At 35.6% G+C, this 15,968-nt stretch overlaps 1 protein-coding gene across 2 annotated transcripts in view; it reads right to left on the reverse strand.

The window, feature by feature from the left end:
* The window catches only part of ZFP91 (ZFP91 zinc finger protein, atypical E3 ubiquitin ligase), a 37,032-nt gene that overhangs the window by 7,213 nt on the left and 13,851 nt on the right, over positions 1–15,968 (reverse strand). Inside the window, exons 3-9 of one of the 2 annotated variants that reach the window (XM_058526820.1) lie at positions 4,378–4,587; positions 4,079–4,115; positions 3,301–3,402; positions 2,621–2,755; positions 1,817–1,867; positions 1,297–1,375; positions 252–366 (exon numbers count right to left, since the gene is read on the reverse strand). In XM_058526820.1, coding sequence (XP_058382803.1) covers positions 252–366; positions 1,297–1,375; positions 1,817–1,867; positions 2,621–2,755; positions 3,301–3,402; positions 4,079–4,115; positions 4,378–4,587 — 729 coding nt within the window. Of the gene's footprint in view, positions 1–251; positions 367–1,296; positions 1,376–1,816; positions 1,868–2,620; positions 2,756–3,300; positions 3,406–4,078; positions 4,116–4,377; positions 4,588–15,968 lie in introns of both variants that reach the window. The other variant, XM_058526819.1, reaches the window with a different exon arrangement.

A 15,968-nucleotide genomic window follows, 5' to 3' on the forward strand; every position in this document is an offset into this window, starting at 1 on the left:
CACAGAATATGTGCTCAATAAAAGATCATTATCCAAGCATAAAAGCTCTTATTAAAGAAGTCAAAGGATAAAAGTTAAAAAGCCCTAGTTAGCTCATCCCTTGTAAAATTTATGTTTTATCACATTTTATTTTCACACTTTTCTCCCACATTTGACTGCAGATTCTTAAGATGTTAGGAAAAAATATTATTACTAATCTTAAAAGTACAGTGCATTTAGCTACTTGATAAACATTTTATTGAAAAAAGTACCTGTATGATGTTTGGCATGTCGGAGAAGTTGCTTCTGGAGCCTGAAGAGTCGCCCACAGGAGGGATGGGGACATACGTATTTCTTCTTCAGCAAATGCTGATATTTAATGTGGTGCTAAAACAGTAAAAGAAAGTGATGAGGAATAAAAATTAAGGTGCCCTGAAAGCTCCTTCTTTTGTTAAGTTTAAGTGCTGAAGGAAAACCGAACGCTTTGTACATGGATAGGGAGGCAGTACAATAAAATGGTTGAGAACAGAGAACATAGGCTATGGAAACAGACCCGGATTCCAGTCTGGGTTATTCATTAGCAGTGTGATCTTGGGAGACACACTTAAATATTTTAAGCTCCAGTTCTCATTTGTAAAATGGAGGTAACGAGAACTGTCTCAGAGTGCTGTTGTGAGGATACAGAGATCATATATTGTTTGGTGCCTAGTGCAGCAAATAGCACATAGTGAAAGAACAGTAGCTGTCATTATTATGACAAAACCAGAATCAGAAAGGAAGGCATTAGACTCTCGTTATACTTGCTGCTAAAGATTAAATAGGCATTTTTAAGCTTCAGTAATTAGTATTTCACTTTCATATTTTGTGCCAGATTTAAATATAAGCTGTATCGTTACTCTTCTACTCACTTAAAAAAATCCCTGAAAACTAGTTTTTAAAAATTTATTCTAAGTAGTATTCAAGAAATCACTGGTTCGAGTCACTAATTTTATTCTTTAAAAATACACATTAAAATAAAATTTTTTCATCTGTGTCTCAGTGTGTTGTTACAAACATCTCACATCAGAAGTATCTACAGCACAATGGGAAACACTGGAATATTCCAAGATTCCAAGGAAATCCTCTATGTGGGCTCAGCTTCTTAGTCACTTTTTTTTTTAACACAATGACTAAAATAATTTTATGTTTAAAGAAAGATTTTTCTCAACAGTATATGTCAATGATGAAGCATACACAAGTTCACAAAGTCTCATGAAGTATGAGAACTAGTAATGAAACATAACTTGAAATGCTGCTTTATATAACAACTTCACTGACCTGCAAATAGCGAGGGTGAGCAAGAACGGTTCCACATCCTTCCATCTCACAACGGACATACTGGATTGGAGGCTTTTTTCTATTATCAATATGTAGGAGAAAAGTTAGCAACAGAAAAGAAGCAGTCTGCACACTGGCCTTTAACTCGAACTGGCACTGTAGGAAATAGCTATTTTACAGTATGAAGAATTAAAATCTCTTTACTAGAACATAGGTTGCACAGAATTTATGTCAGAAGTAACCAGAAATTACCAAATACTTTTGATAGAGTTTTTAAAAAATAGCACAAAATAAACTTATAACCCTCAAAAAGGTAAACAAAAAGTATTAAGATTTTTAGGAATTCTAAGATCTTGCAATGGAAATAAAAACACAGTAACTTTGTAACAAGGACATTAATGAAGTTGCCTCTGTGAAATTTTCAAATAGCCATTCCTGCAGGATAATTATGAGGGCTAAATATGTGAGTAAACTATCACCAGAAATAAGGTACAACACAGTAGGAGTATAAATTACTCACCTCCTTTTGGGTAATCGTGGACTTTTGTCATCTTTTCGCCTTCTTCCTCTCCTATAATTAAAGAATAGAGTAACTGTCCACATATTCTGGATTGAAGCTTAGACAGTGAAGGATGGCTGAAGACATACACTCAAGACCAAAGAGCAGGTGGCAGAAACCAAGGATAAGCCAGACTACATAAAGCTAAAGACATATCTGACAAACCAAAGATTTCACTCTGAAGTAATTTCACTTTCAAGTAAATCTGCATCACAAGTTAAATACACACCTTTCATAAACTATGCACTACTATGGAAGAATTGGATAAACCTCAAGATTACTATTTGAAAAGTCTATCACTTAAATTTAATCAACTTAAGAAGTAGAAGAGTCTATTATCTAAAAACCCAAAGAATATAAACTATACTGTACTTGCAATAGAACCAAAAGGCCTCAACACTTAAAAAGTCTTATTTCCACAATAGGAAATGATTACTAGGCAGCAAGTTTTTACCCGATCAAGGTTATTACAACATTTGCCTTATTTGCCCTCCTTTTGAGGATCCACACTGCCATACTTTTTCTTGCTGTCTCTACTACCTCTGCGTCCCTATAGCCACTGTCTTACCCAATCATTTGGATGTCTTCATTGCTTTGAATCAAGCTTTTCAAGCTTTTGAGAAGAGTCTCTCCAATGAAACTGTCAGCTGCTTGAGGCAGCAATACATATATGTCAACATCCCTCCTCATACCCCCACCCTTTTTTTCCATTAGTGGCTTCAAAATCTGTTAAGTTTCCATTTTTAGTAGTAATTGCCTACTCACTTCCTAGGAGGTTCCTCATCCTCCCTAATTTCATTCTCTTCTTCTTTCACCTCTACTTCTACTTCCACTTTAATTTCCTTCTTCTCTTTTTCTTCTTTCACCTTCCCAGATTTTCTCCGTGGCTTTGGGGTTTCCCTGAAAACACAAATACATTTCAACACTGGTATCCAACAAAGGACCTTTTCAAGGAAAACTGTGACAACAGGATAAAGCCTGGGGTTATTGTCAAGTTATTATAAAATTATGATCCTCAGCTCACGAAATGTGATTTCCAGCCAACCATTACTCATATGCATAGTAATGATATATATTTAAAGCCTATGAGATGACCCCACCAGGATCATGATGCCCTAGTACCAAATCTCACTATAGCTCTAAAGAGAAACAAGACAAAAGTAAAAACTCTAAGTATTTAGGCAATTCATGATATCTTATTAAGATAAAACATGCAGACATCTTAATTTGGATATGATCAAAATAAAGTTCTATAAATGGAAAAGAGGGGTGTATGAGGGAGTAATAAGATAACGTTAGATTTGCAAAACAAGTGTATAATTAACTATTCATTTACAATTAAGTCTATACCCATTAGTTTGGCAACAAGGAAAAATAAAAGCATGCAACAGTGTTTTCCTAACTTATTTTTCATTGACGTCTCTGGAGTAAAATCTGAGACATGCCTTTCTAAGTGGGGTTTGTAGGTCTCATCTCTTGGGTCATCTTTGAATGGTATTTCCTCTTCACTGATTAACATTTCTTCTTCTTCCTCCTCCTCCTCATCACTACTAAAAAGACGCAGAGATTAGAAATTCTAGTTGTAAGGATTATATCCAACTGAATTTTATTTGGTAATTTATTTAGAGGTAGCCAAAGATTCAGAATAGGTTATTTAGGATTTTTATCTTCATGGTATAGTTGGACTGCAATCTAGCTGCTTTATCCTAAAGAATAATAATTGGAACTAAAAATACATAAATCCTAGACATGCTATCACTTCATTAAATAAAGGTAAGGTGATGACTGCTCAATGGTACTAAGAGTTAAAAAAACAATTTTAAAATACTATGTCTAGTAATCTGCTGTAAAAAAAAAAAAAAAAGGCCTATCAACAGACCAAAAAAAAGGGAAAAAAATTAAATGACTTATCAAATGAAGACACTGATAAAATTTCAAAACTAGGGTCAAAACACCCACATTTCACATTACTGCCTAACATGGAATAAGCCAGAACACAAAAGGTACTTAAGACATGGTTTCTCAACTACATAACTAAAGACTACATGGTGAAAGCTCTAATCAAGAATAAAGTGGAATCTAAAAACTGAATACCAAAACTGAAGTTAATTTCTCTTTAATAGTTCAAAATTATTTCAAGTAGGAAACAACTTCTGAATCATATAACGTGACTGTTCTGTTTGATTCCAAGGGTTTATATATGAAATATGAAAAGTTTCTTACCTAATGCCACCTGGAGATTGATGCTCTTCTGCAACATCTGGAAAAATAAAGCCAAAACAAAACAAAACTTTATCTACGTAGATAAAGATATTTTCTCTCTGCAGCCAAGAGACTCATACCAAATTACTGTCTGTGGTTGTTATACAAAAGGAGAGTATCTGCAAACTGTCAAAAATGAATCCTTCCTACATAACTACACCTACCCCTGAAAGTTAAGCTGTTTTGGTAAATGTTCAACATTACATTTAAAATCAACAGGCAACTGGTTATTAAATAACCATACTCTACTCGCACTGTACCATAATCAAGCTGATCTGTATTTGGCTCTGACTTGCAGATGAGCTGCAACGAACCAGTCTTGGACCTAGAGCTTCGGGTGTTCTCTGTGTCACGATGCCGAGAGACAGACGTCCTGCTACTGCTGCGCCAGCCCCGGCTAGGCCTAGTTGCAGCAACGGAAGCTTCCTGAGAGAGGGTAGACTCTTCTTCCTCTTTCTCTTCCTTGGGATCTAGATGAAAACATATACAATTCTTTTTAAGTTTACAGTTAACCAATAACCATCTCTGTATGTCTACTATTAAATACAGTCAATGAAAAGAAGATAAATTAAAATTTTTTTCAGAAAATCCCTCAGATTTTTATTGAAATAATAGAAAAACAAGATGAGAGGAAAATTAGATAAAATTTATCCTTTTTGTCATCACTCTAAAGAAAAAACTTTGTACGTTGCAAAGTGATAATTTTATATTGCCCTATCTACTCTACTAAAAACTGGAATTGTAACAGAAGTAGGCAAAACATACTTAAGTAATTCAATTCATGGAATTCTAACCTTTAGATCTAAGACAAAAGCAACTAAATTGAGTGAGTGGTTCCAGAAAGAAGACCAGAACTACAGGGGCACGAAAGAGAATCACATGTCTAGATGATTTAACACAACCAAACAATGCTGCAAGGAATTCCTAAAAAGAAATTCCATAATAGGAATGCCTTCCCTTGACTGTATTCAATAATTTTACTTAGAACTACATCATGAATCTGAATTAATCTATAGGGCAAATCATGACAACGTCCAGCTCCAGTGTGGTTCTGTTTCACCTATGAGATGCTGCACACAGGCACACACACAATCTGTTACCCTATATTTCTCCAAGCTTTAAAGGGTAAATGAGGTGAGGTGAGGTCATCCCCTCGAGTGATAATACAAAGCTTATCATTAAAAATTGGTGTTCATACCTAGAGAAGCTTATTACTTAGATCTACATAAGTTAGTATACTAAAAGTGAGCCTATTTTGATTATGGAAGATTCTTTAAATAATCTCAGAATGGAAAAGGCCTTTCTAAAAATAGCACAAAATTTCAAGTATTAAAGACTGATAACATCTGACTACATAAACATAAAAACAATTTTCTGCATGGCAAATTCCACTATAAACAAAGTCTAACACCCAAAAGAAAAATGGCAGCTCAGTAAAAACTTACAGCTTTCAAACATACGAACAAACACCAACAAAAAAGCTCAATCCACTCATAATAGGAGAAACTTATGAAAATGACAGTGCCATAGTATTGTTCCCCATCATACTGGCAATGATCCAAATGTCTGACAACACACTGTATTGGCCCCAGGCTGTAGAAAAACAGGCACTCTAATAAGATGATGGCGTGGGCGCTGGCAAAACCTCTATGAAGGACAATTTGGCAATATCTATCAAAATTATAAATGCATATACCTTTTCACGTTAATTTCAACTACTAGAAACTTATCCTATAAACTACAATCACACTTACAAAATGACTTTATGTATAGAGTCAGTCATTATAGCACTGTTTTTAGTAGTAAAAGAGTAGAAAACTAAATTATCAGGAGGAAACTGGTTATATGAATTATGACATGTCATGTCAATGTGCAAAAAGCATGAAACCAACTCCATGACACTTTATTATGCAAAAAAACCCCATATCCATATAATATCCAAATTTTTTGATATACGTGTACATTTTATGGATAGACATAGATAAAAAATAAATTTATAATATAGGTGTAAGATATATACTATAGATATGGTAACAACACTTCTGGACAAATATATACAAAATTGATAAATATTCGTCACTTCCAGGGAAGGTCCAAAAATACTTCCAGCAATTCCACCTCTAAGTATCTACCCCTAGGAAAATAAACTGGCACATGGAGGTTCACTGTAGCATGTTTATAATAGCTAAAGAATGGAAACAATCTAACCCTCCATCAACGAGGAGAAACCAGGCTGCACTGTCCACACTTTGTTTGGAAATCTTTTCAGCTAAATATACAAGTCCATTGCTTAAAAGTGTTACTTTCCACCCAACAGAACATAACTCTGCCACAGTCTCTGCCACTTTCTAACAGGCATCACTTTTCCTCTACTGTCCAGTAACATGTTCATCCTTTCCTTCTAAAGCCTCCCCAGATTGCCTTTAACATCCATATTTCTGCCAACTGTCTCTTTAAGGCAATCAAGGCTGCTTTTTTGATTAAGTGCCTCAGAATTCTCCCAGTCACTACCCATTAACCAAAACTATTTCCACATTTTTAGGTATTTTGTTACAGCAACACTCCACTTCTGGTACTGAAATCTGTATTAGTTTCATAGGGCTGCCACAACAAATTACCACAAAGACCTATTTATCTGCAAAGATCCTACTTCCAAATGTCACATTCACGTCTTCAACGTCTTTTTGGGAGAAACAATTCAACTCATAGCATGTAGTCATACTAATATCCAGACAAAATAGACTTCAAGCCAAATATTGTTATAAGAGACAAAGAAAGACACGTATATAGATAAAAGGGTCAATCAGTCAAGAAAAGAATTATAAACCTATATATACCTAATATATGAAGCAAAAAATGACAGAATTGGAGGGAAAAATAGATCATACTAAAGTAAGTTGGAGACTTCAATACCTTACTTTCAGTAACGGATAGAATGACTAGTCAGGAGTTCCATTAGGAAATAGAGGACTTGAGCAACACTATAAAAAAATTAGACCTAACAAATATATAAAGAATACTTCACACAAAAACAACAGAATACACAATCTTCCCAAGTGCACACAAAAGATTCTTCAGGGAAGACCATATGTTAGGACACAAAACAAGTCTCCAGAAATGTAAAAAGATTAACATCATATAGAGAATGTTCTCTGATCACAATGAAATGAAACTAGAAATCAGTATCAGAAGGAAAACTAGAAAATTCACAAGTATGTAGAAATTAACAAACTCTTAACCAATGGTTTAAAGAAGAAATCACAAAGGAGATTAGAAAATACTTAAACATGCCATAATATAATTATGGGCTGCAGCAAAAGCAATGCTCAGAGGGAAATTTATAGACATAAATGGGTACATCAAAATAGAAAAAATAACCACATGCGTAAAGCTAGCAGAAGAAAGGAAATAAAGATTAGAGCAGAGATAAATAAGAAAATAGAAAACCAGTAGAGAAAAATCAACAGAACCAAAAGTCAGTTCTTTGAAAAGATCAACGAGATCAACAAATCTTTAGCTAGACTGAGGAAAAAGAAAAGAGAATACTCAAATTACTAAAAAATCTGAACTCACAATAAGTGAAGACATTGAATTAGTTATCAAAAAGCTCCCAATGAAAAAAAGACCAGGAGCATATAGTTTCACTGGTGAATGGTGAATTCTATTAAACATTTAAAGAAGAATCAACATGAATCCTTCTCAAACTCTTCCAAAAAATAGAAGAGGAAGGAACACTTCCCAATTCATTCTACAAGGCGACTAGTACTCCGATACCAAAGCCAGACAAGGACACCACAAGAAAACTACAGACCAATACCCCTTGGAAACTGAATCCAGGAGCATAGTAAGACTATGACAAAGTGAGATGCATCCCAGGATTATGAGGGTGGTCCAACACACAAAAATCAATTGATTAATATATTACATTAATAGAATGAAGGAAAAAAACCCACACGATAATCTCAATTGATGGAGAAAAAGCATTTGACAAAATTCAACAAACTTTCATGATAAGAACACACAACAAACTAGGAATAGACCAGAAATTCCTCAATCTGATAAAGGGCATTTATCAAAGCCCCAGAGCTAACATATTCAGTGGTAAAAGACTGAAAAGCTTTCTCTCTAAGATCAGGAACAAAATAAAGATGCCCTCTTTCTGCACTTCTATTCAAGTAGAAGTTCTGGCAAAAGCAAGTAGGCAAGGAAAAATAAATGACACTCAAATTGGAAAGGAAGAAGTAAAACTATCTCTATTTGCAGATGAAATGATCTTATTTCTAAAGAAAATTCTACAGAATTCACACACAAAAAACACTATTAAAGGTAACACACAAAGTTAGCAAAACTGCAGAATACAAGATTAACACACAAAAATTAGTCGTTTTAAATATAGCAGTGATGAGCAATCCAAAGCGGGAATTAAGAAAACAATTCCATTTACAATTCAATTAAAAATAATAAAATACTTAAATATTGCTAAGACAGCAATACTCCCCAAGTAGATCTGCAAACTGAATGTAATCTCTAAGCAATACTCCCCAAGTAGATCTGCAAACTGAATGTAATCTCTATCCAAATCCCAGTTCCCTTATTTGCAAAAATTGACAACCAGATCATAAAATTCATATGAAAATGCAAGAGACCTCGATTAGCCAAAATAATCTTAAAAAAGAACAAAGTTGGAGGACTCACTTTGTTCTTCCCAATCGCAAAACTTACTACAGAGCTACAGTAATCAATCAGTACCACAGTGTGGTACTGGCATAAGGACAGACATATAGACCAAGGGAATTGAATTCAGAGTCCAGATACAAACCCATACACCTATGGTCAACTGATTTTCCACAAGGTTGCCAAGACTATTAATGAGGAAAGAACAGCCTCTTCAACAAATGTTGCTGGGACACTTGGATATCCACAGACAAAGAATGAAGCTGGACCTCTTCCTTACACCATATACAAAAATTAACTCAAAATGGATCAAAGACCTAAATGTAAAAGCTAACACTAAAAAATTCTTACAAGTGAAGAAAATCTACAGAATAGGAGAAAATATTTGTAAGTCACATATGTAATAAGAGATTAATATCCATAATATATAAAGAATTCTCACAATTCAACAACAAAAAGACGAACTACCCAATTAAAAAATGGCAAAGGACTTGAAACAGACATTTCTCCAAAGAAGATATACAAATGGCCAAAAAGCACACGAAAAGATGCTCAATATAAGTCATCAGTGAAATGCAAATCAAAACCACAATGAGATTACCACTTCATACCCACTAGAGATGGCTATAATAATAATAATTTAAAAAACGAGAAATAAGTGTTGGAGACGACGTGTAGAAATTCAAATTCTTGTACATTGCTGGTGGGAACATAAAGTGGTGCAGCTACTATGGAAAACAGTAGGCAGTTCCTCAAAAACATAAACAAAGAATTACCATACAGCCCAGCAATTCCACTCCTAGGTATAGACCCCCAAAATTGAAAACAAGTATCCAAACAAATACTTGTACATGGATGTTCATAGGAATACAATTCATAATAGCCAAAATATGGAAACAACCCAAATGTCCATCAAACATTGAATGGATAAACAAAATGTAGTATATCCATACAATGAAATATTACTTATAAAAAGAAATGAAGTACTAATATGTGCTAGTAATATGTACTATTACATGCTACAACATGGATGAACCTTTAAAATATGTTATATGACAAAAGCCAGACATGAAAGCCACATGTCGTATGATTCCATCTATGCGAGATATTCATAACAGGGGTAAATTCAGATTAATGATTTAAGGTAAAAGCAGATTCATGTTTGTTACAGGCTGGGGAGAGGGGGGAATGGGGAATGACTGCTTTTAATGGGTATGAGTTTTCTTTGGGGGAATGAAAATGTTTAGAACTAGATAGAGGTGATGGTTGCATAACATTGTAAATGTACTAAATGTGACCGAATTGTATGCTTTAAAATGGTTAATTGTTACACAAATTTCACCTCAACAACAACAAAAAACACCACCACCACCACCACCACCACCACAGGCAAAAACAAAGGGGAAAAAATAAGCACTATCAGGCTTCCAGAGTAGAAATAGGCAACAGAAAGACAACTCATACATTAGGATAAACAATCATAACCAGATAGAAAAGAATCAAGTTTCGTCTGTGTGGTACTTTAAAAACAATTTCTAGCTTCTTCTCATAGTAGCAGTTGACTTTGAGGAGGGTCCTTGATATATAAGTAATAAGAAAAAAGAGAAAAAAGCCATGGTAGCCTAGCTGAAGGAAGACATCAGGCAAGCCATTGCCTGAGCAACATGCAGGCACAATTAATATAATAACTACATTCCTGAAAGGAAGAAGAGATAAAGTAAGAGTGGTTGATACTATGAATTCAGACAAGATACTAGTACTACCTGCAAGAATGTTTTTCCTAATTCTTTTGAAGAATTAGGAGAAATGTTAAGTGATTTATCTCAATCCTACGGCAACAGATAATTCTTTCAAAACAACCTAACTCATCAAATTCCAAAAGGTGATAGCCACTTCACCATGATGAAAATGACTTCAAGTTAGAAGGGTCATCCTAATATGATCTCCTTCAGGTTGCCCCATTTTTCTAAATGAAGCTTAGAGAAATTAAATGACATGTTCAAGATTACAAAGCTAACACTGATTGTTGGGTGAACACGGAATGGCTGGTTGACAGGCTGGGAAGAAACCAGAGTAAAGGTCTTGTTACCGTACAAAATTGGGGTTCTCTGCCTGATGCACATAAGCAAGTCAATTAATTATGGCATAAGCCTTTTGGGGGAGAAATCAGCTTTTATTCTGCAAGATCGATCTGCAGGGAGATATGTGGCATGTGCCCTCAAATCTGGCTCCCCGATTCAGGATTTGGGGTGAAATTTTTAAGAGGTTAGGGAGACCAGGCCAGCACACAGAAATGCTGGTGGGATAGGCTTTGATTGGTGGGCTTTAAGCATTTATGGTAAGATTTTAAACATTTACGACAGGGTTCTAAACATTTATGACGGGGTTCTAAACATTTCTGATGAGGTGGGGAAGGAATTTTAACACTGGATCTCCCTGAATGAGGAACCCTGCTTCTTATAAGAGTCCAACTTGCAAGTTCCGGTCACGTCCCGGTCCTTTGGTTCTACGGGGAGGAGGATCTTTAGTTTAGAGGTTGTTTTCAGGTCATGATTTCTTCTTTTACTCAAGCTCTGGCTACGTGACTTGGCAGTTTTTCTAAGACAATTCTTAATCACACTGTTGATAACAGATGGGGTCAGCTGAACTGGTCCAGGAGGGCCTGCAGCTACATTCTCATCTCTATTTATGTATATATTTACATTTCTTCTGGGAAACTAACAAACCTCTAATACAGTATGATAATATTTTTTTCATTTTTTCTAAATTTATCCTCACAACCCTGTCAAGTAATTATTATTATTCTTATCTCTACAGATGAGGAAAGCAAGTAACTGACTTTCTCGGGCTCACAGATTAAGTGGTGGAGCTGGGATTTGAACCCAGGTATATCTAAGTCCAAAGTCTATATTCTTTCTACTAAACCACACCTAACCACGTAAAAGAGAAACAGGAAAGTGCCAGTCCAAGAGCTCAATTCAGAGTTGGCTAATTTCCACCCAGCAGTAGGTTCAAGTGCCAAGAGAGGGACCCACTTACATAATACACTGACCTAAAAGACCACAGGAAGTTTCATTATTCCATGAAAGTGAATTTTTAATCTAAAACTGCATGTGGTATTTCTTTATAATTCAAAAGAGAAAACTGGAGGAATTGTTTTTAGTGATTAAAAAACAGAGAAAAACTGAGCGATTTTCAAACTTTAATTAAGAAATTAAATGATTTGTACATATCAATCTGGTTTACTCATTGTTAAAACAACAAGGCTGTCTATGTGCATAAATGCGTTAATACTTAAATTAGAGTTTTCCTTCTTGTTTTAGTCATCTCCTTCACCGTTTACTACATCTACGTTTTTACTTTCTGTCTTACCTATTTCAGCGCAGACATGAGCTACTGGAGCATTGACAGAAAGGGAGTAAAGGATAAAAAATATTAATAAGAGTTTACAAAATTTCTATAGATATTAAAAGTTTAGGGCAAAAAAAATTAGAATCACCAACTAGTGCCATCTAATTTCAGAGTATAGTCAGGTGAATTAGTTCTGTCTCTTAAAAACATTAAAAGACTTTGCTTAGACATAGGTTTGAGAAGTTCAAAGAATGCTTTCTTTTTGAAACTGCTGCTCTGAAAACTAATGTTCATTAACCTAATGGTCTCTATAGCTAACAATTAGCTCAAAATTTAGCATTTAAGTTTGAAAAAATATGGCTCTGGACTCTGAAGGATGAGTAAGTGCCAGCTAGGTGATAGAGGAGAGGAAGTAGCAAAGAAGAGCTCATGTAAATTGTCATGAGATGGGAACTGAAGTAAGAAGACCAAAATGACTGGAGTCGAGAGAACATGACAAAAACTGTCATCATTTATAATGTTGCTGAGGAAGCAGGAAAAAGTCTAATAAAGAAGGTCCTTGCAGGATTTTGGATTTTATCCTAATAGCCATAGAAAGCCAGAGAAGAACTTAAGTAGGAAGATGGCATGATCAGATTTGCGGTTTTAATGTTCACTCTGGTTGCAGGCTGGAGAATGACCCATGTGGGGGCAACACTGATTTCAAGGAGACCAGCTAAAAGTCTACTGCAACAGTCTAGGCAACAAATAAAATAGCTTGAAAAATAATAGCAGCATTGCAGATGGAAAGAATTAGAGATGCAAAATACTTAGGAGACAGACCAGAAAGGAGTGAAAATGACTTAACAAAGGGATAGAGGGAGACAGAGAGGTGTCATGGATTTAGTTTCTAGATTTATGACCTGAACAATTGGATGGATTGTGGGAGCATTCACAGAAGATCAGGCGCTTTTCTTGTTTGTTTTGAGCAGACAGTAGAGAGAATATGTATTCCGTTTTGGACATGTTAAATTTGAAATGTCTGCTGAGTAAAACATCAGTTAGCCTGAAATTCAGAGGAGGGAGTTCTGTGCTACATATATAAAATTGGGAATTGTCAGGATTATGGTCTACTATGCCATTAAGGTCTAGATTCAGTATGGTCCACATAATCAATATTTATGAAATGTGCTGTTTTTAGCTATTCCTAACATCTGGCTTATTCACTGATTTCTCTCTTCCAGCAGGACGTTTGTACTGTAAAATACATTTTAAAGACATAACCATAGCACAATTTTGCTTTGTTCAGATCATTCTTTCAATCTATCTTCTCTTTAAAGTTAGCTAGGTGGTAGAGAATCTCTGAAAGTTAGAGAGTAAGAGTTACTTACATGACTTGAATGGAGATGGATCTAGGACATGATGGATTGATAAGGGGAGGTGGTTTGAGAGACGCAAATTAAAGAGACCAGCTGTGATGCAACTGTAATAGCACAAATCTAATGTTAACAAGGGGCTTACCTAAATATAATGATCAAAAGGCTGATAGATTGAGGTGAGGGTTGCAGGGGGAATGACACAAAACGGGTAGCTAGACCTTGACCACAATAAGATACACAGGTAAGGAAGAAAGAGGCATCATAGATTATCTAGTTTCTGCCCCTGCTATTCCACTAAAATAGCTATTGTTAAGGTTCACAATGTCTTCCATGAATTAAATCTAATTGACATTTTTTAGTCCACATCTTACCTGACTTCTCATCTTTTGACAGTTGGCTTTCACACCACACTTTCTTGGTCTTTTTCCTACCACGCTGGTTTTCCCTTTTCCTTGGTAGCTTCTCCTCCTCTGACTGTCCTTTATATAGTCATGTGTTGCTCAACGATGGGGATATGTTCTGAGAAATGCATTCCTAGGTGATTTCGTTGTGTGAACATCAGAGGGTACTAAGGGGAACAATATTTGCCATCCCAAAATATGCCTCTCTGACATGAAGATCATTTTAGGCTGATTAGTTTGAAGAAACAAAAGACTCAGAAAGTTTTTCTTGTTACCTCTCCTTTAACTGCCTAAAAGAATTCAGATTAAAAAACCTGTCTCAGGAGGCATGCTATCACCTTAGCATAACATGAACTAGGTGGCAGATAGGGAGGAACCTAGAAAAGTCTGTTTGTTGGGCTCCCCTCAGTGTTCTTCTGTTTCAGGGGACTTCTAGTTAAACAGAACAGACTGAATATATACTTTTTGTCTCTGCTGCCTCCTAAAATGTCACTAAAATGACGGAAAAGGACTAAAAATGACCAAGACTAACAAAGTCAAAGGAACACGAAAGGAGACAATAACCACCCTGTGATTTCATTTCAACAAAATTTTAGAAGACCAAAACCAGGATAGTGATAAATGAGTTTAAATATCAAATAAAGTTTAAACTTAAACTAGAAGCGGGGAACCAAACAAGTAACAAGCAATATATGTATATACATTTTTAACCACTTCAGAAAGGGTCAGGAATTGGAGTCACAGGGTGCCTCTGAAACTTGGGGATGCAGTCTAAGACTGAAAAAAGGAAGAGCAGTTGGAAGGTTTTAAAAAGAGTAGTCTAAACACCCAGACCCCTTTATCCTATGCTGCCAGCAACTACCCCTCCACTTGAATGGATGTTTACTATTTAGGAGAGGTTAAACTAGACAGGCTCTGGTATCAACGGTTTCAGGTGAGGGCAGAGAATAGGGGTAATTAAATGGAAGCAAAAATAATAAATGTTGAAGACCCTTCCTGCCGACCTCTTACCTACCTACCTACCTACCTCACGTACCAAGAGACATAATGGGCCGGCCCTGTGGCTTAGCGGTTAAGTGCGTGCGCTCCGCTGCTGGCGGCCCGGGTTCGGACTCCGGGCGCGCACTGACGCACCACTTCTCTGGCCACGCTGAGGCCGCGTCCCACATACAGCAACTAGAAGGATGTGCAGCTATGACACACAACTATCTACTGGGGCTTTGGGGGAATAAATAAATAAATAAATAAAATTAAGTAAAAAAAAAAGAGACATAAGAATTCCTCTCTGAACAAACTGAAATGACCCAGAGAAAGACTATTCTCATACCATCCTTTAATAGAGAATACGAAGTCTAAACCATGCACACAGACCTTCCAAATCAGCATTTTAGTACTTAACTCTAAAAATCAAAAGAAAATTAGGGAACACTCAAAACTTGCGGAAAATCTCTAACAAAAGAGACTAAATAAACAAATGAGAAGAAAACTTGAAAGAAATGGGCAATTCAGGGTACAGAAAAAACATATATAAGTATATCCTCAGATGGGAGGCTAGTACATCATTAGATTAACAGCACCCTATTTAAAACAGTATACTCAAAGCTCTTGGAAATTAAAGATATGATAGCAAAAATTAAAACTTTGAAGAAAAGATGCGAAGTTAAGCTGAGAAAATCTCTGAAAAAATAGAACAAAAATAGAAAGGGTTAAGAAAATAGAATAAAACATAACATTAAACGATGGAGAAAGCAAAAATGAAGTTAAAGAAATAAGAACATAAAATCTGCCATAAATTAAGGTTAGTTGTAATGGGTAATTCTGTGTGTCAACTTAGCTAGGCTATGGTACCCAGTTGTTTGGTCAAACACCAGTCTAGAAGTTGCTGTGAAGGTATTTTTTTAGATGCGATTAACATTTAAATCTGTAGACTCCGAGTAAAGTAAATTACCCTCTATAATGTGGGTGGGTCTCATTCAATTAGTTAAAAGCATAAGAGCAAAGACAGGTTTCACGAAGAAGGAATTTGGCTTCAAGAATGCAATACAGAAACCCTAAGTTTCCAGTCCT

The sequence above is a fragment of the Diceros bicornis genome, chromosome 31, assembly GCF_020826845.1.
Source record: "Diceros bicornis minor isolate mBicDic1 chromosome 31, mDicBic1.mat.cur, whole genome shotgun sequence".
Classification (NCBI taxonomy): domain Eukaryota; kingdom Metazoa; phylum Chordata; class Mammalia; order Perissodactyla; family Rhinocerotidae; genus Diceros; species Diceros bicornis.